The sequence below is a fragment of the Manis javanica genome, chromosome 2 (genome assembly GCF_040802235.1).
Source record: "Manis javanica isolate MJ-LG chromosome 2, MJ_LKY, whole genome shotgun sequence".
NCBI classification, from domain to species: Eukaryota; Metazoa; Chordata; class Mammalia; order Pholidota; family Manidae; genus Manis; species Manis javanica.
The window spans coordinates 112,175,842-112,202,798 of record NC_133157.1 but is presented as its reverse complement, the minus strand read 5'-3'; the positions used below and the strand labels follow the sequence as shown (position 1 = coordinate 112,202,798).

Sequence of the window (26,957 nt, the reverse complement as noted above, 5' to 3'; positions counted from 1 at the left end):
GATCAACAGGCATCTCAATGACCACTTCTATATCACTACTCACTACTCTGTAACCTTGGCCTTCAGAAATTAAGTTTTGGTATATGTATATATCCAGGAAGGCATCACCAAGATCAAGATAATGCACATATCATTACCCCCAAAGTCTTCCTGCTGTTACAATTCCTCACTTTTGCCATTCATTCCCATCCCCAGGAAACCACTAACCTGCTTCCTATCACTGTAAATAGCTCACATGTTCTGGAGTTGTATAAAAATGGAATCATACTGTGTATTCTTTTTTTGTCTGGCTTTTCTCACTTAGCATAATTCTTATGTTGAGCTTCTTGACTCAGATGATTTATAGTTTTATTGAATTTGAAACATGTTTGGCCGTTAGTTCTTTAAATACTTTTTGTGTCTCCTGTTCCCTTTGGGAACTCTAGTTACATGTATCTTAGGCCATTTGATATTGTCCCATAACTCACTGATACTCTTTTCATTTGATTTTGAATCTTTGCTCTCTTGTGTGTTTCATCTTGGAAGTTTTTATTGCTAAGTATTCAAGTACACTAATGTTTTCTTTTGCAATGTCTATTCTGCTATTAATCTTACCAAGTGTATTTGTCATCTTAGATACTGTAGTTTCCATTTGTTCAATTTGGGCCATCATTAATTTCTTCCATGTCTTAATTTTTTTCCTCTAGCTTCTTTAATCTGTGGGATACTATTTTAATGTTTTTGTCTGCTAATTCAGTCATCTGTGTCATTCTTTGCTATGCTTTTATCAATTTTTCTTTCCATTATGGGTTATACTTTCTTCCTTCTTTTCATGCCTGATAGTATTTGTAGGATGCCAGACATTTTCAATTCTGTTCCTGTGCACTGAACATTATTGTATTCCTGTAAGTATTCTTGAGCTTTGTTTTGGGATGCAGTTAAATTACTTGGAAACAATTTGGTTATTTCCAGTTGTGCTATTAAACTCACTAGTTTCCTGTCTCTGAAGAGACATTGTCCTTCATTGCTTGATATCCAGTATCTTGAGAGCCATTGTTTTATATATTTTTGTCCAGATTTTTAGTTGTGTCAGGTACAAAGTCACAACCAGCTCCTGTTATTACTTCTTTGTTGGAAATGGAAATCTTCTGATTTCTTTTGTATTCCTTCTTCTTGCATTTCATTTTTTTCTCATCCATTTTTTAAACATTTTCCCTGTAATCATTATTTTCTTAAACTTATTTTTCTCCTATGTTTTATTCTTCCTCTTCAGTTTTTGTCTTTACTTTCTTAATCTTTTATTTTTGAAACTTTCTTCTTTTTCTTACCTTATGGTGCTTGACTCATAATCACTACAAAATACATTAATTTTTGCCAAATGGCATGAACTGTAATAATCCTGCCCAAATTTCACAGACATGGGCCTATACAGAGACATGTAAAATATTAATTCACCTACCTTTATTTTGATCAATATATTAAATCTTTTAACACTGCAACAGTATTATACACCAATTTTTTTCTTTATCTCCATCATAAATTAACTCATCCATTCCCGGTGTTCAACATTTCATCTTATTTTGGTTTCTATACTTTTTTTTTTACTGTCATTTCATTGGGTTAATTTTACCAAGTGTACTTTATTTGAGATTTCTGTTTTCTAGTCTTCTAGACTAGACACGTCTTACAAATGTTTCCCTAGAAAAAAGCTCTTGGCAAAGTGACTTGTATTACAACTCTACTTTTAGCATTACTAGAATAGTGTTTCTGAGTGAAATTACTTTTATTCAGAAAAAACTTTATATGGGTTGGTAATCAAACTTACCTCTGTATATACCAGCTGTTTAAAAATAATAGATTTCACCTATACAGGGCTTTATATTTCAGGCTTTCCTAAGTTCTTTATATACAGTATATTAACTCATGTAATTTTCAAGGCAACTCTATGAAGTAGGTACTATCATCATCCCATTTTAGAGACAGGAAAACTGAGGCATAGAGATTGTGTGATCTGCTCAAAGTCATAATGCCTCTAAGTGGTAGAGCTGATGCTAGAATCTGTGCTCTATGGGCTTATAATATTTAGCTTCTCTTTGTTGTAAAAGCTTATTACATTTCTATTAATAGGTTCATTAATTTGCTGTATGGTGACCTAATATAGCTCATAACTTCTAACTTAATTAAATTTCTTCTACAAGTCACACACATAAAACCATTTCAGGGAAGTAATCATGAGCAGGGTGATCTTTAACAACTTTGTAAATGTTTTGTGTTATTTTTTAAGTTAATAAGGGTTATTATTAGTAGCAGTACAAGTATTATTTTACATGTCCTAATTTTTGGTCCATCACTTCGGGTGTACTAAAAGTTTTAAACGTGTGCTCTTTCTTGGTTTCAAATAGATACTGTGGAAAATCAGTCCCACCTTCTCTTACCAGCAGTGCCAACTCATTAGTGCTTATATTTGTGGCTGACTCTGACCTTGCTTATGAAGGCTTTTTAATAAACTATGAAGAAACTGACACATCAGCAGGTAACAAAACAGCATTGTATACTTGGTTTCATTTACTCCATTACAAAATGGTTGTATGAGAGCACTTCATCCCCAAATCCGTGGTACACAATGAAAGAAAGTTATGGGAAAATAGTGCAGTTACTTCAGTGCCTTCCTTATTAAAAATAGAGTAAGAATTAGACAACAGTATTGTCTAAATGTTGAATTTTTCTAATTTTGATAATTGTACAGTTGTTTTATAAAGGAATATTTTTTCTATACACTGATCTTTTCAAGGGTAAAGATACTCACTTTGCCAAATTACTCCTAACTGGTTCAAATAGTAAGCAAGTAAGCAAGTCAGAGAGAGAGAAAGAGAGAGAGTCCGACAGAGAGATAGGGAGATGAAACTTTGGGAGAAACATACAAATATGTAGAAAATCTGGGTAAAAGGGATTGGGGAGCTATTTCTTTTTTTACTGAGGTATCATTGATATAAAATCTTACATTGGTTGCAAGTATACAACACAGTGTTTCAATAGTTACCCATATCATTAAATCCTCACCCTTACTAGTACAGTTATTATTTGTCAGCATAGGAAGATGTTACAGAATCATTGACTATTTTTCATGCTGTACTGCCATCCCAGTGGCCACCTTATGTTATGATTAAGAATTTTTGTGCCTCTTTATCCTCATTACCCTTCCCACACATTCACCCCAACCCCTCCCCCACAGTAACCACCAGTTTCTTCTCAGTGTCTATGAGTCTACTGCTATTTTGTTTTATATTCCACAAATAAATGAAATCATATGGTATTTGTTTGGCTTATTTCACTTGGCATAATACCTTCTAGCTCTATCTATGTTGTCACAATGGCAGGATTTCTTTGTTATGGCTGAATAATATTCCATTATGTATGTTTACACATCTTCTTTATCCATTCATCTATTGATGAATACTGAGGTTGCTTCTATAACTTGGCTATTATAAATAATTATCTGTGAACATAGAGGTGGATATATCTTTTTGAATCAGGGATTTTGTTTTCCTTGGGGGAATTCTTAGAAGTAGAATTACTGGGTTGTTTGTTATTTCTGTTTCTAGTGTTTCGAGGAACCTCAATACTGCTTTCCGCAGTGGCTGCACCAATTTATATTCCCACCAACAGTGTGGGAGTTTTCCCATTTCTTCACATCCTTGCCAACTTTTGTAATTTCCTGTCTTTTGAATAGTGACCATTTTCAGTTGTGTAAGGGGATATCTTATTGTGGTTTTGAGTTGCATTCCCCTGATGATTACTGATATGGAGCATCTTTTGATGTGCCCATTGGCCATCTGTATTTCTTCTTTGGAGAAATGTCTGTTCAGATCCTTTGTCCATTTTTCAATCAGGCTATTTGTTTTTTGGGTGTTGAGGTGTATGAATTCTTTATGTGTTTTAGATATTAACCACTTATTGGATAAATCATTTATGAATATATTCTCTTCAGTAACTGGTGTTGGGAAAACTGGACAGCTACATGAAAGAGAATGTAACTAGTTTACTGTCTAACTCCACACACAAAAGTAAACTTGACATGGATCAAAGAAATGTAAGACATGAAACCATAAAACTCTTAGGAGAAAGCAAAGACAAAAATCTCTTGAACATAAGCATGAGCAATTTTTTCCTGGACACATCTCCTCAGGCAAGGGAAACAAAATAAAAAGTGAATAAGTGGGACTACATGAAACTAAAAAGCTTCTGTTCAGAAAAGGACACCATAAGCAGGACAAAAAGGCAACCTACAGTAAGGGAAGCTATTTCTTACAACTTTTCCATAAGCTTAAAATTCTACCAAAATAAAAAGATCCCAAAGAAACTCAATACTTAATTTAAGAAGTTAGAGAAAAGACAGTGTCAGATAAATATAAGAGACTACTAGGTGGAATTCTATTTTAGGAGATGGAAGGTTTTTTGGAAAAATACACATTTCTAAATTTGACTTGATGATATTGAAACTTTTAGCATTTATTCCTTTTATTGTATTTTTCCTATTAATAATTCTCATCATTACTCTTTAAAAATACAGCATAGAAAACAAGTACCTTTTGCAAGCCGGGTCTTTGAGGTAATTTGTAAGCCAGAGAAGACCCCAGCCCCAAAAGCCTATGGAATTGATGAGGTTGTCATGGTTCATTAGGCTCATGTTTCTACTTGGGATGTGACATTTTAGAGAGTCTGGGTTTTCCTTTTGCATCATATATAAAAAGATATTTAATGGACCAAACTACTACCAGTCTAGCTCTATATAGGCATATAGTGATGGAGCCTCCCTGGCATTCCTCAGTCTCTGGATCACCCCAGAGCGTGGTGATTCACGGATGCTCCCTTCAGAAAGCACTGGGAGCTTTTCCTGTGTCAGGATGGGCTCCCACTGGCATAGCCTAGCATCCAGAGATTCCCTAGGTGCTCATCTTTTAAAGCCCTCCCCAGAATAAATGAGTGAGCAAGTGAACAAACAAACAATACATAAAGTTTAAGAAAACCCTCCCACTCAGATCCCTACTCAATGTCTGATTTATTTCTTCTCAGAGTGGTTGGCCACTACTCTTCATTTCATGTGAAACTGCTGTTCTCTGCAGTAGTTCAAGTTCTGTGTTTTGGTATCATGGCTTTAGATTTTTCCAGAATCTTGAGTGTGAGAATCATACATCTTTCTGTCCTGTAGGACCCTCTCTAGGAGACTGCATTATCCAGCTCAAGCACATGGGAAATTGAAGCCCCAGCAATTACAATAGGTTATGTATACAGATGACATATTCACTGGACTTTGTTCAAGTGTTTAACATCCAATGGCCAAAATTGGCTTTTCAAGCAATTATAGTATACACACAATTTTCCGTACTTCTGTAGTTTTATCTGTCTCATATATTTGGTCCAAACCATACTGAATATTGGATTAGGATTTTGAGTAAGTCACTTGAACTCTCTGGGCCACCGTTTTGTCAACTGTAAAATTAAGGGATTGGATTTGATGATCTTTAAGATGTCTTCTGACTCCAATCAACAATGAACACAAGTTCAATTTGCTTCATGAGTAAACTAATTGTATCTTAGGTAACGTATGATGCAAGCTGGACCTCCTGAAAATATTATGAAATCTTTGTAACAATATGCAAAGTAAGATACATTCCTGTAATGAGTGAAATAGCTCCTGTAAATTTCACAGTATCTTGTAAGGCAGAATCTAGTACAGTAAGAACCAAGAACATTGATATAATCTGGCAGGGAGGATATTAAAGTTAAATTTTAATAAAGAAAACAGTTTTCAGAAAGATAAGATATAGGTAAAATAAAAGTAAGTTGAGAAAAAGAGAAGAAGCAAGCTGGACAGAAAAGGAAACTGATAAAGAGAATACAAGAAAGGCACGTGGTGAAAGAGAAAGGGATCCTGAGGTAGCAAATGCCACAGACCTTTCAATCTGCTGCCTGTGTGATAGCCATCACTTTGGCCTGTATGTGGGCCAGACAGGGCTGAAATCACAAGCATGTTTACTTTCCATCCCGCACGGAGCCTAGCTGTTCACTGTGAACCTGCCTTTTGCTGGACGAACTCATGGGTCAGACTAATAAATATTCTAAATAGCAGTCAGGTGACTGGATCCAGGAAGCCATGTGGCACCTTCAGCTTATCCTTTCAGAGCCTGTCTCAGTTTCCCATTGATTTGTCATATACAGCTTTTATTATGTGGAGGTATATACCCTCTATACCCATTTTGTTAAGAGTTTTTGTCATGAATGGATGTTGAATTTTGTCAATTGCTTTTCTAGCATCTATTGAGATGATCACGTGATTTTTATCCTTCTTTTTGTTGATGTGATGTATGATATTGATTGATTTATAAATATTATACCGTCCTTGCATCCCTGGAATAATTTCCACTTGGTCATAATGGATGATCTTTTTGATGTATTTTTGAATTCGGTTTGCTAATATTTTGTTGAAGATTTTTGCATGTAATGTTCATTAGGGATATTGGTCTGTAATTTTCTTTTTTTTTGTGGTGTCTTTGCTTGGTTTGGTATTAGAGTGATGCTGGCCTCATAATATGAGTTTGGAAGTATTCCCTCCTCTTCTACTCTTTGGAATACTTTAAGAAAGTATTTGATCTTTAAATATATGGTAAAATCCAGCCATGAAGCTGAATATCTGGGCCAGGGTTTTGTTTTTAGGTAGTTTTTTGACTACCAATTTGACTTCATTGCTAGTAATTGGTCTGTTCAGATTTTTGTTTCCTCCTGGGTCAGTCTGGGAAGATTGTATTTTTCTAGAAAGTTGTCCATTTCTTCTAGGTTGTCCAATTTATTGGCATATAATTTTGCATAGTATTCTCTAGTAATTCTTTGTATTTCAGTGGTGTCCATTGAGATTATTCCTTTTTCATTTCAGATTTGTTTATGTGTGGACACTTTTTTTTTTTTTCTTGATAAGTCTGCCTAGGGGTTTATCTATTTTGTTTATTTTCTCAAGGAACCATCTCCTGGGTCCACTGATTCTTTCTGTTGTTTTATCTTTCTAAATTTTATTTATTTCTGCTGTGATCTTTATTATTTCCCTCCTTGTACTGACTTTGGGCTTCATTTATTGTTATTTTCTAGTTTCTTTAATTGTGTGTTTAGACTGTTCTTTTGGGATTGTTCCTGTTTCTTGAGGCACACCTGTATTGCTATGTAGTTTCCTCTTAGAACTGCCTTCACTGCATCCCACAGGTTTTTTTGGGCTATTGAGTTGTTTTCATTTGTCTCTATGTATTGCTTGATCTCTTTTTTAATTTGGTCATCAACCCACTGATTGATGTTTAGAAGAACGTTGTTTAGCCTCCATGTGTTTCTAGGATTTTTTGTTTTCACTGTGTAATTATTTTTAGTTTCATACCCTTGTGGTCTGAGAAGCTGCTTGATACAATTTCAATCTTTTTGAATTTATTGAGGCTCTTTTTGTGGCCTAGTATGTGATCTATTCTGGAAAATGTTCCATGTACACTCAAGAAGAATGTGTATGCTCTTGTATTTGGGTGGAATCTTCTGTAGTACATCTGATCTAATGTATTGTTCAGTGCCTCTGACTCCTTACTTATTTTCTGTCTGGTTGATCTGTCCTTTGGTGTAAGTGGTGTGTTGAAGTCTCCTAAAGTGAATGTGTTGCAGTGTATTTCTCCCTTTAATTCCGTACTGTAAGTATTTGTTTTACGTATTTAGGTGCTCTGTATTGGGTACATAGATATTTATAATGGTTATATCCCCTTGGTGGACTGATCACTTTATCATTATGTAATATCCTTCTTTGTCTCTTGTTACTTTCTTTGTTTTGAAATCTGTTTTGTCTAATATAAGTAGTCCTACTCCTGCTTTTCTATTATTTCCATGGAGTATCTCTTTCCATCTTTTCACTTTTAGTCTATGTATGTTTTTGTATCTAAAATGGGTCTCTTGTGGGCAGCATATAGATAGGTCTTGTTTATTTTATCCATTCTGCCAGTCTACATCTTTTTTTCCTATTTTTCTTTTGGTAACATTAATCTACAATTACATAAGGAACATGGTATTTACTAGACACCCCCCATCACAAAGTCCCCCCCACATACCCCATTACAGTATCTGTCCATCAGTGTAGTAAGATGCTATAGAGTCACTACTTATCTTCTCTGTATTGTGCAGCCCTCCCTGTGCTCCCCCCTCATTATACATGCTAACCATAATGCCCCCTTTCTTTCCCCCCACCCATCCTCCCGAGTCCCTTTCTCTTTGGTAACTGTTAGTCCATTCTTGGGTTCTGTGAGTCTGCTGCTGTTTTGTTCCTTCAGTGTTTTTCTTTGTTCTTATACTCCACAGATGAGTGAAGTCATTTGATACTTGTCTTTTTCTGCCTGGCTTATTTCACTGAGCATAATACACTCTAGCTCCATCCATGTTGTTGCAAATGGTAGGATTTGTTTTCTTCTTATGGCTGAATAATATTCCATTGTGTATATGTACCACATCTTCTTTATCCATTCATCTACTGATGGACACTTAGGTTGCTTCCATTTCTTGGCTATTGTAAGTAGTGCTGTGATAAACATAGGGGTGCATATGTCTTTTTCAAACTGGGCTCCTGCATTCTTAGGGTAAATTCCTAAGAGTGGAATTCCTGGGTCAAATGGTATTTGTATTTTGAGCTTTTTGAGGAACCTCCATACTGCTTTCCACAATGGTTGAACTAATTTACATTCCCTCCAGCAGTGTAGGAGGGTTCCCCTTTCTCTACATCCTTGCCAACATTTGTTGTTGTTTGTCTTTTGGATGTTGGCGATCCTTACTGGTGTGAGGTGATATCTCATTGTGGTTTTAATTTGCATTTCTCTGATGACTAGTGATGTGGAGCATCTTTTCATGTGCCTGTTGGCCCTCTGAATTTCTTCTTTGGAGAACTGTCTGTTCAGCTCCTCTGACCATTTTTTAAATTGGATTATTTGCTTTTTGTTTGTTGAGGTACATGAGCTCTTTATATATTTTGGATGTCAACCCTTTATCGGATCTGTTATTTATGAATATATTCTCCCATATTGTAGGATGCCTTTTTGTTCTATTGGTGGCATCATTTGCTGTACAGAAGCTTTTCAGCTTGATATAGTCCCACTTGCTTGTTTTTGCTTTTGTTTCCCTTGCCCGGGGAGATATGTTCATGAAGAAGTCACTTATGTTTATGTCCAAGATATTTTTGCCTATGTTTTTTTCTAAGAGTTTTATGGTTTCATGACTTACATTCAGATCTTTGATTCATTTCAAATTTACTTTGTGTATGGGGTTAGACAATGATCCAGTTTCATTCTCTTACATGTAGCTGTCCAGTTTTGCCAACACCAACTGTTGAAGATGCTGTCATTTCCTCATTGTATGTCCATGGCTCCTTTATTGTATATTAATTGACCATATATATTTGGGTTAATGTCTGGAGTCTCTATGCTGTTCCACTGGTCCGTGGGTCTGTTCTTGTGCCAGTACCAAATTGTCTTGATTACTGTGGCTTTGTAGTGGAGTTTGAAGTTGGGAAGCAAGATCCCCTTTGCTTTATTCATCCTTCTCAGGATTGCTTTGGCTCTTCGGGGTCTTTTGTGATTCCATATGAATTCTAAAACTATTTGTTCCAGTTCATTGAAGAATGCTGTTGGTATTTTGATAGGGATTGCATTGAATCTGTAGATTGCTTTAGGCAGGATGGCCATTTTGACAATATTAATTCTTCCTACCCAAGAGCATTGGATGAATTTCCGTTTATTAGTGTCCTCTTTAGTTTTTCTTAAGAGTGTCTTGTAGTTTTCAGGGTATAGGTCTTTCACTTCCTTGGTTAGGTTTATTCCTAGGTATTTTATTCTTTTTGATGCAACTGTGAATGAAATTGTTTTCCTGATTTCCCTTTCTGCTAATTCATCATTAGTGTATAGGAAAGCAACAGATATCTCTGTATTAATTTTGTATCCTGCAACTTTGCTGAATTCAGATATTTGTTCTAGTAGTTTTGGAGTGGAGTCTTCAGAGTTTTTGATGTACATATCATGTCATCTGCAAATAGTGACAGTTTGGCTTCTTCTTTACCAATCTGGATGCCTTGTATTTCTTTCTTTTGTCTGATTGCCATGGCTAGGACCTCCAGCACTATGATGAATAACAGTGGGGAGAGTCGGCATCCCCGTCTTGTTCCCAATCTCAGAGGAAAAGCTTTCAGCTTTTTGCTGTTAAGTATGATGTTGGCTGTGGGTTTGTCATATATGGCCTTTATTATGTTGAAGTACTTGCCCTCTATACCCATTTTGTTGAGAGTTTTATTATGAATGGATGTTGAATTTTGTCAAATGCTTTTTCAGCATCTATGGAGATGATCATGTGGTTTTTGTCCTACTTTTTGTTGATGTGGTGGATGATGTTGGTGGTTTTTAGAATGTTGTACCATCTTTGCATTCCTGAGATGAATCCCACTTGATCATGGTGTGTGATCCTCTTGATGTATTTTTGAATTCGGTTTGCTAATATTTTGTTGAGTATTTTTGCATGTATGTTCATCAGGGATATTGGTCTGTAATTTTCTTTTTCTGTGGTGTCTTTGCCTGGTTTTGGTATTAGAGTGATGCTGGCTTCATAGAATGAGTTTGGAAGTATTCCCTCCTGTTCTATTTTTTGGAAAACTTTAAGGAGAATGGGTATTATGTCTTCTGTATAAGTCTGATAATATTCTGTGGTAAATCCATCTGGCCCAGGGGTTTTGTTCTTGGGTAGTTTTTTGATTACTGATTCAATTTCTTTGCTGGTAATTGGTCTGTTTAGATTTTCTGTTTCTTCCTTGGTCAGTCTTGGAAGGTTGTATTTTTCTAAAGTTGTCCATTTCTTCCAGGTTTTCCAGTTTGTTAGCATATAGATGCTCATAGTATTCTCTAATAATTATTTGTATTTCTGTGAGGTCCATCATGATTTTTCCTTTCTCATTACTGATTCTGTTCATGTGTGTACATTTTCCTTTTCTCTTAATAATTCTTGCTAGGGTCCTACTATTTTGTTTATTTTCTCAAAGAACCAGCTCTTGGTTTCATTGATTTTTTCTATTGTTTTATTCTTCTCAATTTTATTTATTTCTTCTCTGATTTTTATTATGTCCCTCATTATGCTAACTGTGGGCCTCATTTGTTCTTCTTTTTCAAATCTCAATAATTGTTACTTTAGACTATTCATTTGTGTTTGTTTTTCCTTCTTTAAATAGGCCTGGATTGCTATATACTTTCCTCTTAGAACTGCCTTCGCTGCGTCCCACAGAAGTTGGGGCTTTGTGCTGTTGTTGTCATTTGTCTCCATATATTGCTTGATCTCTATTTTAATTTGGTCATTGATCCATTGATTATTTAGGAGCATGTTGTTAAGCGTCCGTGTGTTTATGAGCCTTTTTGTTTTCTTTGTACCATTTATTTCTAGTTTTATACCTTTGTGGTCTGTGAAGTTGGTTGGTAGAATTTATGTCTTTTTGAATTTACTGAGGTTCTTTTTGTGGCCTAGTATGTGGTCTATTCTGGAGAATGTTCCATGTGCACTTGAGAAGAATGTGTATCCTATTGCTTTTGGGTGTAGAGTTATGTAGATGTCTATTAGGTCCATCTGTTCTAGTGTGTTGTTCAATGCATCTATGTCCTTATTTATTTTCTGTCTGGTGGATCTGTCCTTTGAAGTGAGTGGTGTGTTGAAGTCTCCTCATTCTATGTCTTTTGATTGTTGCATTCAGTCCATTTACATTTAAGATGATTATGGATAAATATGTATTTAATTGTTCCTTTTATTTGTTTTCTGGTTTTTATAACTCCTCTCTGTTCTTTTTTCCTCTCTTATACTCTTCTTTTATTATTTGATGGATTTCTTTAGTGTTATGATTAGATTTTATTTCTTTCTTTCTTTCGTTTGTGTGTGTGTGTCTATTATAGACTTTTGATTTGTGGTTACCAAAGGTTCAAGGGTAGCTTCCCTACTATCTAACAGTCTATCTTAAATTGCTGATTACTCTATTTTGAACACAATCTGGAGGTACTTCCCCCCACTTCTTTTTCCTCCTCAACACTTTATATATTAGGTGTTATATTCTGTACTTTCAGTGTATCCCTTGACTGATTTTGTGTAGTTGATTTAATTTTGTACTTGGTTGGTAATTAATTGGTCTACTACCTTTGCTGTGGGTTTATTTTCACTGGTGAAAGCTATTTAGCCTTAGGAAAATTTCCATCTACAGCAGTCCCTTTAACATATCCTGTGGGACTGGCTTAGCGAGGGTGCATTACTTCAATTTTTGTTTATCTGAGAATTGCTTAATGCCTACTTCAAATTTAAATGACAGTCTTACTGGGTAGAGTGTTCTTGGTTGGAGGTCCTTCTGTTTCATTACATTAAATATATCATGCCACTCCCTTTTAGCCTGTAAAGTTTCTGCTGAGAAGTCTGCTGAGAGCCTGATGGGGTTTCCTTTATGTAATCATTTTTTTTCTCTCTCTGGCTGCTTTCAATACTGTTTCCTTGTCCTTGATCTTTACCATGTTAATTATTATATGTCGTGATGTTGCCTTCCTAGGGTTCCTTTTGTTAGGGGTTCTCTGTTCTTCCCTGACCTGAGTGTCTATTTCCTTCCCGAGATTGGGAAGTTTTCAACTGTTATTTCGTCTAAGAGACTTTCTATCCTTTTGTCTCCCTTTTCTCCTTCTGGTATCCCTAATGTGCAAATATTGTTCCATTTGGATTGGTCACAGAGCTCTCTTATTATTATTTCATTCCTAGACATCCTTTTTTCTCTCTGTTTTTCAGCTGCATTGTTTTCTCACTCCCTAATTTCTGAGTCTTTTGCAACTTCTTCAATCTGTGAAAACCTGCTGTTAAATCCCTTCTTTGTATGCTTCACTTCAGGCAGTGTGTTATTCAGCTCTGGGTGACTCTTTTGCAGATTGTCTTTTTGTTGAAGTCCTCCCTGAGATCTTGAATATTTTTCTGTAGATCCTTGAGCAGGTTTATGACTTTTACTTTGAAGTCTTTATCAAGAAGATTAGAGATTTCAGTTTCACTCAGCCCTCTTTCTGGTGTTTTGTCTTGTAGTTTTGTGTGGAATAAATTCCTCTGCCTCTTGATTTTTTCAGTGTTTCCTATGGAGTAATAGTTTTATGGAGAAGGTGCCCTCTAGTGCACGAAAGCTCGTTACACTTTACTTTCCAGTGTGGTAGCCCCAGGTGTTGACATGCAGTGAGCAGGGTACATTTTTGTCTGGCTTGTCATGATCTGATTTCAGGCAGGCTGTGTGGGCTGCCAGCTGGTTATGTACATGGAGAAAACGGGCAGCATCGCTGGAGTTGCTGTGGGCAGAGCCACCCTTTGTCCAGCCTGCAGCAATGGCTGGGGCTGCAGGAAAGCAGGTATCATGATCTTGATTGCATATTGTCCAGTGCCTCACATATTTTGTCCAGCTCCTGCCAGGAGGAAGGAGCTCCTGGGTCTGGCTCCTGCAGTACTTTCCTGGATGGGCCGAAACAGGGCTGAAAAAGCTGGAAATTTCCTTTAGGGAACTCAACCTGTCTTTGGAGAGAACTTTCAAACTGTTAATATAACAGATTTTTATTTTCTAATATAAAATAAATTCTGTAGTTTTAACAAATGTGTATACCCAAGTAATCACCACTCTAATCAATATGTAGAACCATTTTTATCATCTCAGAAAGTATCTGAGTTTCTCTTTGATCAATTCTTCCACCTACTCTGTTATAACTGCAGACCTGATTCTTATCACTATAGATTGGTTTTGTCTGTTCAAAAGTCAAGTAGGAGTGGGAACACACAATATGTATTCTTTCACGTCTGGCTTCTTTCATTTAGCATTATGCTTCTGAAATTTGTTCATGTTGTTCTATTTATAAGTAGTTCTTTTATTTTTATTGCCAAATAGCCTTCCATTGTGTGGATATGTTGTAATTTTATTATTCATTCACCTGTTTTTGGACAGTTGGATTATGTCCAATTTTTAGCTGTTACAGAAAAAACTGCTATGAACATTGATGTACACATATTTTGTAGACTTAGGTTATCAGTTCTCTTGGGTAAGTACCCGAGTAGACTTTCTGTGTCATATGGTAATGCTGTTTACTTTTATGAAAAAGTGGCAGTCTTTTTTTCTAAAGTGGTTATACTGTTTTATATTTCCACCTGCAGTGAGTTAGAATTCCATGTTCTCCACATCTCTGTCCTTAGTCATTCTTTTTATTTTTAGCCTCTAATAGTGTGTATTAGTGCCTCATTATTGTTTTAACTTACATGTTTCTGGTGCTTAATAGTGCTGAGTTCCTTTTCAAATGCTTATTGACTATTTATATATCTTCTTTTGTGAGGTATCCACTAAAATCATTTTGTTCATTTTTGTGTTGTCCTATAATTGTCAGATGTTATTGTGGATCCACATATGTCCTTTGTTATATACACATATTGTAAATGTTTTCTCCCAGTGTGTGTAACCTTTTCTTTTACTTAATGGAATTGTTTGAAGAGCAGAAGGCTAGTATGTTCCTCTCTCCTTTCATGGTTGGTGTTTTTCGTATTTTATGTAAGAATTCTGTTCTCAAACCAACCCTAAATTTGTGAGAATTTTCTCCTGTGAGTCTTCTACAAGTTTTATAGTTTGAGGTTTGACATTTATGTTTATGATCCATTTGGGGTTAATTTTTCTATATCATATGAGTTATGTATCCAAGTTTGCTTAGCAAATGGCACTTAATTGTTCGAGCACTGTTTGTTGAAAAGATTCTCCTTTTTTTCACAGAATTGCCTTTGCCCCTGTTGTTAAAGATCAGTTGCCCATTTATGCTTGGGTCTGTTTCTGGAAACTCTGGTGTATCCCATATATGGATATATATCCCTATAACAATAAGATAATACATTACTTAATATTATGTAATTTTATAGTGTATCTTAAAATCAAGAAGTGTTAAGTCCTCCAAATTTTTTCAAAACTGTTTTGACTGTCCTTGATCTTTTACATTTCTACATCCTTTTTAGAATCAGTTTTAAAATTTTTGCTTGAAAAAAAACTCTTGTGGAAATTTGAGATTGTTTTGAATTTGTAGATCAATTTGGGGACAAAAAGTCATATTAAATTTAGTCTATAAGCATATTTTACTTCTCCATTTATTCAGATCTTCTTTAATTTTAGCAATTTTAAAAAGTTTTTACTGCAGGGTTTTTGCATATTTTCATTAAATTTATTAAGTTCTTTATGTTTTTTATATTATTATAAATTTATGTTATAAATTTAATTTTCCAGTTGTTTAGCTGATATTTGCAAATTAAACTGATTTTTGTATACTTATCTTTTATCCTGTAACCATGTTAAGCTCAGTATTAATTTTAGCAACTTTGTAGGTGATTGTTTAGTATGTTCTACATAGATGATCATATCTGTGAATAAGAACAGTGCTGCTTTTTCCTTTTCAGCATCTCTCTGTATCTTTCTTTGCCTTATTGCAATGGCTAGGACCTTCTGTACAGTGTGGAAATGAATGGATGAGATTGGAAATATTAGCTTTGTTTTTAATCTTGACAGGAAAGCACTCAGTCCTTTACTACTTAAATATGTTAGTTTTGGATTTTTCATAGATGCACTTCTTCTGTTGCTACCTTTCTGTCTTCTTGGTTTACAAAATATTTTTAGTATTCCATTCTCTTTCTTTCATTAGTTTTTTAGTGATACCTCTTGAATTCTTTAACTTATCAGTAAGTCTGCTTAGAGTTAATATGCCATTGCTTCACATTTTACTTCATATGTGACACTTCATATTTCACATACTGCTTTTCCTATTTCACAAATGTAATAACCTCATACTAGTATAATTCTGTCCATCTTCCCTCTTCTTTATGTTATTTTAGTTATATCTTTTAATTTTATTTATATTATAAACTCTATCTTACCATTATTTTTGCTTTAAATTATTAATTCTCTTTTAATAGAAGATGAAGTAGTTTTAAAATTTATCCAATTATTTACCTTTTCAATTGTTCTCCATTTCTTCTTGATGAAATGTTTCCATTTGACATGTTGGACATTGTTAATTTTTGGACTAATGTAGTATAGGTCTTGTAGTGGTGAATTCTCTTAGCTCCTGTTTGTCTAACAATGTCTTTTTGTACTCTCAGTTTGAAATATTTTGTTCTGGATATTTAAATCTCTTATTTTCCTAGTCAACACTTAGGGATGTGGGCCATTTTTTCCTTGCCTTCACTGTTTCTCCTATGAATCTAGCTTTCACTCATATCATGGTTTCTTTTGATGGAGTATGTCCTCTTTCTCTAGCTTCCTGAATTTCCTTGTATTTACTTTTCTACATTTTGATGTGTCCTTGTATGGTTTTATTTTATTCATACTGCTTGGGACTGACTAAATCTTGCAGCTAATTGATGTTTTTCATCAAATTTGGGAGAATTTTAGCCACTATTTGTTGTTCTTTTCCTTTTCCTATTCTCATTCTCTTGTCTTTCTGGGTCTTCACTTATATATGTGGTAGACTATGTGTTATTTTTTCCCTAGGTTATTGACAATCTCTTAATTTTTCTGCAATTTTTTTCTTTGTTCTTCAGTTTATACTATTGATACATCTTCAAGTTCACTGACCCTTTTTTTACCTCTAAATTTGTGTTGTATATTCATGAATTTTTAAAAATCTTAGTATATTTTAAGTTATAGAATTTCCATATCATTCTTTTTAAGTTTCCTTTTATTGCTAAGATTCCCTGTCTATTTTCTTATTGAGACATAAAAAAAGTGTTTTAAATATTTCTAGTAGCTGTTTAAAATCTGTCTGCCAATCTAACATCTGAGCCATCTTCAAATCATAAGATCACATCTTTTTCATGACTGTGACCACAGTTTTTCTTTACTATTGTATTGACCATCTTTTTTTCCTTGACTATGATTCATATTCCTCCATTTGTTTATATTAGTAGTAACTTTTGAAATTTATACAGGATGAGGTGAATGATAGGTTATTGAGACTGGATTCTTTTATCTTCCTCTGAAGCTTGTGGGCAGTTCAGTGTCTCCCTGATTACCTTGTACTCATTTAGGTTTTGTATTTTTTTATTTATTAAGGCATATTTGTGAAATCTCTAGGTACTTCCTAAGTCCTTCTAACTTGATAGGTCTCAAACTCTAAGTTTTGTCACCCCTGAAGATCTTGTCAGAACTTATGTATTTAGTAGGGAAGCTCTAGAAAAGGCCTATTCACTCCTAAGATGTGGTCTTTCGGTGTCTCAGATAGATGCCTGGGGTCTTAATGAGGTATCTCCATTCTAACTAGGGGGGAACTCCAAAGTCTCCCAGAATTGCTTTGGCCTTAAGTATCTTGTTTCTGCTTCTAATCTAATAGCAGCGCTGTCTGGTATGTGTTCTGAAGTCTTACCTCGTGTATGCCTAGCCCAGACTCAGGTAAGGATTCATAGACAACTTTACACAGATGTCTGATTCCCTTCTCTGTACATGTCTTCCTCACTGGAGTATTTCTCTGAAGTTTCAACCTCTTTGGCAGTTCTAAACTCCGATCCCTTCTTTCTTAGTTCATCAGGATTGTCATTCACTACTTGGGCTTCAGCAAAGCTCCTGTTGTTAGAAAATTCTGCCTACATAAAGAGCCAAGGAAATCAAGAGTCCCATCTCATACATTTTCTTTCTGTCAGGTATCATGATCTTGATTGCATGTTGTCCAGTGCCTCACATATTTTGTCCAGTTCTATAGTTGTTATGGATAATGGCTAGTCTAATACCAGTTACTTGTCATAGCTGCAAGCAGAGACTCCTGTAATTTAGATTTAATAAGTATTATGAAATATTAAGGAATCTCAGCCTGTGCAGGAGAGAGGATAGGCAGGAGACTGGAGGGAAAATGATGTGAGAAGAGTGGAGAGGGTAATAGGGAGGCATAGAGAGAGTGGGAGGAAATTAGGTACTTGTCTCACCCCTCTCAGTTTTCAATACATTATGTAATATAATTTTAACAAATATAAATAGATATGATTTAAGCCAGATATGATGGTGACAGTTAATAATGGTTAATACTGTCCTATTTATATTTCAAGGCCTATTTGAGGAAAGATACTCACATAAAAATAATTACAATAAGATGTATAGGGCTCAAACTGATATTTGCGTGAAGTTTTATTGAGCACAGGAAAATTCATTCTGCTTGATTGAGAAAGATTTCATGGAGGAAGTGATATTTGAATTTGACCTTAAATGATAGGTAAGACTTTATTTGTTAAAGGGTGTGTTGGGAAAGGAGGGAGGTTGTTAAATAAAACATTTCAAAGTGAAATGTGTTAAACACAAAGTGAACAGTGTTAAAATCATTTGCCTGTTTCAGGGATTGTTTACCTTTGTTCCAGCAACAGAAAATAAGTTTAATGCATATATCAAAATTCCAATAGGTGTTAACAACTACCAATTGTGCTACAATAATCACTTGCATATGGAAAAGGTACCGGGAAATTACTCATCATTAGTTTTCAAAAATCTCATTTAATTAGGTTCCTTTATGTGGGAACCTCATTATACATACCATTCTCCTACAGACTAATTGCAAATTGCATTAGAAATATTCAATAAAATTATACTTATTTCATATATAAAATAAATATATAGTACTGTAAGCAAAGAATATTACCTCTTTAAGAGCAACTGACATGAACAGATAACTTGTTCTCAATGTTTGATTTACTGGCTAAAGCTATCTGAATGTGAGGATAGCCAGTCACTTATTGAAAGTGGGTCATATCCTTCATATAATGTCTATTTGATCCTTGAATTTTTATCTCAGTAATACTCATTACTGGTCCTGAAATACTTAGTATACCACTTCTACCCCCTTTTCTTTCTCTCTGCCCCTCTTGCTCTCTCCTCTGACTTCTCTCTGCCTCCTTCCTTCCCTCTTCCCTTCTTTCCCTCCTTTCTTCATCCTGAAGAAATACCTGGGTACACAATAGAAAAATATAGAAAAATATGTGACATTCATCTTTGAAGCTAAATATCACTGTTGATTCCTTCAGTAAAGTAGCCTTGATTGATTGCTTTTTAAAATAGAATGATCCAAACACCTGGTGAGTTCCTGTTCCTCTGACGGCTGCACATATGTGGTGGGACCTGCAGTACTGTGTATGCATCTCAGTACTCTCAATACCGTCAGCTCCTCTCTTCTTTTCTGAGTATGATTTTACAGCAGCAGCTGGGAAAATAGCACACAAAATAGCACCATTTTTTTTTCACTCATAACAAAGTATAATAGTTTATTCTCCCCCCAAAACCTTTCAGACAGAGACCTGTTTCTGTTCTGGTTCCTAGATTTATGTTAATCCTGGATACAATAGAATATACATTAAAAATGCATTGAAACCAGATTTTCTTGGAAAATATCTCATATTTGGAGGGCATAGGAAAAAGAGTGGATTGTTTAGTAAATATAGAGTCTGAAGGACTAAGTTAAAATTCTTAAAGTAGGACAGTTAATATTTATTTAGGACATAAAAAATTGTCTAAGTACTATCTAAATGTTTTATATGAATGATCTAATTTATTCCTTATAATTTATGCTATGCGTTTCTTACACTTTTTTGTTAAATTTTGAAACATTAATGAAGATTACTACCGTTTATTGAGCACATGCTGTGTGTCCAACCCTTTAATTGTATTATCTCTAACCCTTACATATATACTCAAAGATAGTTACCATCTCCACTTTAGAGATGAGGCTCAGAGAGGTGAAGCCCGAGATTGCACAGTTTTACTGTGGTGTGAGCTGGATGGTGATCTGTGGTCACTCTGATACCCGAGTCTCAGCTCTTGTTCACTAGCTGAGGTAGCTGCTTCTCATTTCCCATTAATGTTTGCTTTGGTGAAAACTACTTTAAAGGAAGGTTATGAAAAGGAGAACAGAAGTGAATTATTTCTTGGCACCCTCAATGACTTCTGTAGTTGAGCCTAATTTTAAGGATTTATGCTCCTTTGCATGGATTAGAAATATTATCATACTTCAAATACTGAAATTTATGATGTTAATTCTTCCACTACATAGCTTAGGTTTACTATTAGTAATTGTTCTTTCCTTGGAGGTTTCAAAAATTTTGTTTCAAAAGGAAATCTTCCCTTGAAGTTTCCAGAATGGTCTATTGAAAGTCAAGTACACTGACACAAATCAATGAAGTGCATATTGCTGAATGTTTTATAAATGTAGTATGGTATTTTCTATTTTCTCTCATGTAATAGTACAGTGTATAATATTTTCTATTTTCTCTCTTCTCTCTTCACAGCATGCTTGGAAGCCTACACAGAGGAGTCTGGGACATTCACTTCTCCCAACTTCCCTAAAAATTACCCTAACAACTGGAAATGCATTTACAGGATCACAGTGGAAACCAGCCACCAGATTGCATTGCACTTCACAGATTTCTCCTTGGAGGAGGCTATTGGTGCAGAATGTGTAGCAGATTTTGTGGAAATCAAGTAAGCACCTTTACTTCATCATCATATTTTTCATTGTTTATATTCATTTATAGTTTTTCCTGGAAAGATTAAGGAAAAAAATATGGAAATTCTCGGTTAAGCTCCCTGTTGTGCTCTTTCTTGCCAGATATAAAGTTTGCCATTTGAAGCATGATTTAACAAAAGAAAAACAGCAAATTGTGTAGGATTCAATGGTTACTTTGAAGTGGTTATTTTATTAGGACTATTTGAAAATAAACTCGAGATTTTATTTGGGGAGAATAAACAGATGCATTACCGCTCTGAAATTAGATACTTGTAATTGTTGAATACCTACTTTATATAAAGTCAATTTAAATTTTAGGCTGTTCGTTGTTCATTTAGTCTAATTTTTCCCCAAAATTATGGTAAGATAGCAACCTTATCTTAAAGTTTTCACAAAGTCTTTTGTGTTTAAATAATAAAAGTCTAGGCTTGTGAATTTCAGTGAAAGGCATTTTTTCTTTTAAGTCTCTGGTTCTTTAAAAGAATGAGTTTAAAAAGTTTTATTTGCAATAAAGGTAAGTTAATTTATATGTTAAGATCTCCCTAGACTGAGTTAAATTAGGCTAATCAATTTGGTGTACATCTGTCTCAAATCTTTTATCTGGCATTTCAAAAGCCTAGAACCATTTTTTTTAGAATAAATATTATTCTCTGATATAAAGTAAGGTACTGAAATAAATCATAGTTATGCCATATCATGCTGAAATAACACAATTTTCTTAACTTAAAGCAGTCAAGCATTGAACTTCAGTGTTGAGTGAATCCTTTTTTCTTTTTTCTTTTTTTTTAGGCCTGGAAAAGCTACAGATTATAAACTAGATTTAAGACTTCCAAAGTTCTTAGAGAAAGATATATTTTCAAAATTTTGCTAAATATGTCAATTTTGATATATTACATTTTAAAAATGTTCAAATTAGAAGGAAAAATTTAAGTTTTCTCTGTAAAATTAAGCAACATTTGTTTATACTGTTAATAATTATGGTTTCTTTGTCCTGTGTTTTCTGACACATTTGCCAGATGCTTTGAAGATTAAATACTTTCTTTTAGTTTGCAACTGGTTATATAAAATATCATGCCAATTATAAATGATGATTGTTCTTTATTAATTTATTCAAATGCTATTTAATAAGGTGAAAAGTTGAAAACTTGAAATTGTGTTTTTTAGAGTGTTTTTTAGAGAGGTTGACTGATGTAAACTGATTCAATCCTAAAGTGCAAATACTGTTAAATGTTTATATATTAATATTATCAATAACCTAATAAATGATCACATCTGTGTTTTGTCTCAGAGATGGAGGCTATGAAACTTCACCACCCTTGGGAAAATACTGTGGCTCAGAGCTACCTCCAAGAATCATCTCTCACAGTAACAAACTCTGGTTAAAATTTAAAAGTGACTTCTTTGACTCACGGTCTGGATTCTCAGCTTACTGGGATGGATCATCAACAGGTAAGCAGGAAAGAGCTGTCTTTTATTGGCAAATCCAGTCTGACTGGTTCTTTGATTCTTAGATTGCCATGCTCTTATCCATTTTTTTTTCCATCAGTATTTTGTCATTACTATTTGTAATAAACATCAACATTGCAAATATTTCCATATTAACAACAGCCATTTTGTTTTTGTTTTTTAAGGTCAAAATAAAGGAAAACATTCTGTTTCTCTGGTACATTTCATCAGTCTGGTTAGGGAAAAAAAGTACATTGATATGAATTAGGGTCATAGGCTAGCTGTTCTTCGGTGATGCAGTTTTGTTTTGCAACTTGGTTTACAGGAGAATAACCATAGCACCAGTTTGATATAGACAAGCAGATTCAACTTTACCAGGAAGAAAAGCATATGCATCATTCCATCTCTCTCTCCTGTAGGTTGTGGGGGCAACCTCACCACGCCCACTGGCACGTTCACATCTCCCAACTACCCGATGCCCTACTACCACAGCTCTGAATGCTACTGGTTGTTGAAAGCCAGCCACGGCAGCCCATTTGAACTGGAATTTGAAGACTTTCACTTGGAGCATCATCCCAACTGCACTTTAGACTATCTGGCTGTATGTATCAAGCTTCAGTTGAACCACTCCCATCTCAGCCAACATGCAAAAATATACTTATTTTTACTTTTGAGATTCAGGTGAAGGAAACATTTAAACAAAGCATCCACAAGAAAAAATTTAAACAAAATAAAAAATTAAAGGAAAATTTAATGAAAACAACAGCCTTCTAAGGACAGCATGTACTACTGAATGGCTTGACACACTAAGTATTTAAAATATAGTGAATATAGACTATTAGGACATGGTAAAAATCTCCTGAAAGGGATTATGAGATCTATCATAATAATTATATATGTAATTTCTATACCTGCATTGAAAAATAACAATTTAGAGGACTATATTGGTGAGTTAGAGAAGATAGTTTAAATCATCCAAGTAGACCTTTTTACTGTAACAGGAGTTCACCCTTGTGCATTTAAAAAAGTCTAAATAAAAATGTATTGAAGTGTCATAAATTATAAACTATTAACTCAGAAAGCAAGGTGGACAACTGATAACAGCTATGGTGTCAAAAATATGTATTAGTCCTTCATTTTCAGTCATCAGATTTCAACCTGGGTTCACATGCTTACTATTATACACAGCCATGGCTGAATGGCCCTAGTTCATGGCCCAAGTTTATAGACATTTAAATATAATTTTAAAGATATTTAGTTTAGGGCTATTCTCTTGTTGTGTCATATATGTATTTCTCCCCTGCTTCTTAAAGATTACAAAGTCCTTTAGATAATGTTTATAGCCATGATCATCTGAAATTCACAATGTTTTATTAAAGGTATATGATGGCCCAAGTACAAGATCTCATTTGCGAAGTCAGCTTTGTGGGAGTGAGAAACCGCCTCTTATCCGTTCTAGTGGAGACAGCATGACTTTAAAACTGAGGACAGATGAAGATCAACAAGCAGGTGGCTTCCTGGCTAAGTATAGGCAGAGTAAGTATGAATACTGGCTGTTGCAAACCTTTAGCAAATCTTCAATACCTTGATGAATGAAACAAATGGAAATAAGTATAGCCCATTGGTTTGAGCAACTGAAGTAATCTTAGCTCTTCATGAGAAAAACTGATCTCTATTTGAGGGAGAAATGCTTGTGCATTAAATTTAATGTCATATACTAAAGCATGTGATAAACTATAGAAATATAGGGAGTACTTAATAAGCTGAGATAGTTGTAGTTCAGCTAAAGATCAGTGTGCCAGGTTATCAGCAAATGAGCTTTCATTTGTATCAGACATGTCAGTCTTCTAATTAGACATTATTCTGTGTGCATAGTATCTCTCACACTATTTTTTGTTTGGTTTGTACCTCAAAAGGTACCTTTATTTAATCACATGGTTCTCATGAGTCATACATAAAGTAGGCACATTCTTTACTGTGTAAAAATCTGGTCTTTGTAGAGATACCATTTTAAAATCTGCTTTCCTATGAGGTAACATGGCAGATTATTGGAATACTGAACAAAAAGTCAAGGGGCTTAGGGGTTTATCCTGCCCCCTAACTCCTGAGAGGATTGTTTTTCTTCTCTGGGGCTCCATGATTTCCTCTTAAAAAAGGAGATTAAATAAGTTATTGAGAAAGCTCCCTTTTAGCTCTAGAATTAAATACTTTCTAAAGTTGGTTTCAAAGTGGACATCTAAGAAAACAAAGTTTCCTTGAATTTATGTTATTAAATAAACACTTGTGTTTTTGAAAATATACTTCTGTGCCCACTAAATTTAAATTTATCCATAATTTTAACACAATTATCTAAAAATGGAATTGAAAGTCACAAGATCATGATCTGAATACACAATATCCCTTTGGATTAGTTGAAACAATAGATGTTTAATGTTGGTGAATTTGAAGATTAACTTTCACTTCATCTGCGAGTTAGGGTGAATTCTCTACATAGTTTTGAATACTGAGTTTTAATGATATATAGTTTTGTTCTTCAGAAATATATCATTAGTATATGAAAAGCTCTCCTAAATTCTATCAGGGACATATCTGGTTGGTTGAGCACATAAAAATTTTTGTAATTTTATTATTGCATGCTAACTTGTTTCTTGGCTATACTCAGATTACTTATTAAAGGTCCCTTTCTTTTTCTTTATTCCTGTGATACTTAATTTTTCTCTCATAATTTCAGAACACTAAAGGAGTGACTTATGCACATGGGACATAGGTGCCTAAAGGTAAAATCAGAGCTAGCCAATGAGACTTTCTGTAAAATTTGCCATTTGAAATGGGAATTTGCAGATAGTGTAATTTCTGAGCACTGAGAGGAGCCCATATGGTTTAATGGAGTGTATTTTCCTCTGCCCTGTTTTGTAGGCACATTGTACCATTTGCCTAATAGGTGTAACTTCTCATAGGCATCCAAGACAGCACAATTATTCTTTACAAACCCTCCGTGGACAAAACTGTGATCTAAACATTTTCAAAAATAAAGTTTGAGTATTCCCCTGCCCTAGCTGTGGAAGATTTTGTGGAGCCACAAGTGTATACTTTCCTATACCAAAGTTTATAAACCGTGTTCTAGCCACCTGTCAGGAAGCAATAGAAATGCATCTATGAACCACTCTTTTCAGAGATGATTTTTTCAGTAAAATGTTTATTTTCCCACTTCTTTTATCACACATCATACAGACAATATGAAAAAGACTTGCAAAAGTCATGCATATGCCTTGTTGAAGTCATTAGGTTTGCCTGAATTTGGCACTGATTCCAGGACTAGCCATACTACCAATAGGACCCATTGTAGTTTTGTTGAATATTCAGCTGAGGAAAATGCACCATTGGATTAATAAGTTTCTTCAAAATTTAAGACTTTCATTTCTTTTTCAAACCCTTTACATTCCTTTATTCATTTGGTACTTCCTGATGACTGACTACAGGAATAATGGAGCCTTTATTGTGAATTTCATGCTGACTTTTGAATTTTCAACAAAATCATGTTGTGATTCATTTTTAGCATTCACATAGGACTTCTCGTTTTTAAACTGTTGGATTTAAAGGTCAGGATTTCTGTCCCTTATAAATGTTGAAGTTAGAAAAAACAGAAGTGTAGAATGTTTAATATACTTCTCTTAATAAACAAATTAGGCTGATCCCCATGTAGTGCTAAGCTATTCTGCCTTCTACCAAGATCACAGGAATATGTTGCCTATTTTAACATAGGCAATTTTCATGACACTTTAAAGTTTATGAATTCAGTTAAGTATTAGTTCACATTTGTTCTCAATGGAGACCCTTTCACCAGAAAAATACTGTATCAAATATATCTAACACATGTGCATGTATGCACATATGCATATATACATTAATCTAAGGGTTTACTTAGAGGAAAATCTCACACACACATCTTGGAGCAATTATGATATATATGGTAATGGTTCTTATCAACCATGGTTATTTTTTCCAGCATGTGACAACGTGGTGATTATGAATCGAACCTATGGCATCTTGGAGAGTATACATTATCCAAATCCTTATTCTGATAATCAGCGTTGCAACTGGACCATTCAAGCAACGGCTGGCAACACTGTGAATTACACATTTTTAGCATTTGAATTGGAAAGTCATGCAAACTGCTCCACAGATTATTTAGAGGTATGTTTTTTAAAGCTAAAGAAGTCACTGTATTTTGAGATCAAGGTAGCCAAGCTAGAAGTCATCAGGCTTTGTAGAACTGAATCTCTAAACCTGCCCTACACAATACACCAACTACACATGGCATTTGAACAGGCGTATTTCATTGCTCTTTCACTGTATCATCTTAATATAAGATATTTAATCTACTAAATTATAGACAAAGAACTGTGTTTTTAGGTTTCAGTGTAACTTCTGGACCAATTGACCTCATATTATCTAAATAATGTGGTAGTAGAAGAATAACTTCTTTTTTGTTGTTGGTTGTTTTTAAAGTTTATTCTCTATAAACAAGAGATGAGAAGATGTTTGGCTATCATGGCTTTAATACCTAATTTGCCTCATGCTAGCAATAATTTTGATTCTTGTTTTTATTTTTAATTTTAATTTAATTTTAGTTAATTTTTATAAAATAAAAGTTTTTATTTGTTATAATAATAACCACCAGTAACATTTATTCAACTCTCCATACCGTGCTATGTAATAAAAGTTGCTTGAAAATGAGGCAACCCAAAATATGAGGCAATCTGCTATTTTTACTAAGATATTTTATTTATAAAAGCTTTTTTGTTAACTACCCTATACAACTTTTTAGGAGCATAGACTGAAAAGTTAGGCAGCTATTTATTTTACTTTTTAATGTAATTATGTATTCATATAAAAATTATATAGTTTATAAACTTACATTAATTTACTAATGTTGGTTTACAC

At 34.4% G+C, this 26,957-nt stretch overlaps 1 protein-coding gene across 3 annotated transcripts in view; it reads left to right on the top strand.

The window, feature by feature from the left end:
* The window catches only part of CUBN (cubilin), a 267,651-nt gene that overhangs the window by 47,300 nt on the left and 193,394 nt on the right, over positions 1-26,957 (top strand). For all 3 annotated transcript variants that reach the window (XR_012127986.1, XM_037001703.2, XM_073229128.1), the window contains exons 22-27: positions 2,382-2,512; positions 20,350-20,542; positions 21,856-22,016; positions 22,433-22,614; positions 23,393-23,549; positions 26,020-26,207. Coding sequence is in view for 2 of the 3 variants with exons in the window: in XM_037001703.2 (XP_036857598.2) it covers positions 2,382-2,512; positions 20,350-20,542; positions 21,856-22,016; positions 22,433-22,614; positions 23,393-23,549; positions 26,020-26,207 (1,012 nt within the window). In the remaining variant the exon portion in view is untranslated. The remainder of the gene's footprint in view (positions 1-2,381; positions 2,513-20,349; positions 20,543-21,855; positions 22,017-22,432; positions 22,615-23,392; positions 23,550-26,019; positions 26,208-26,957) is intronic.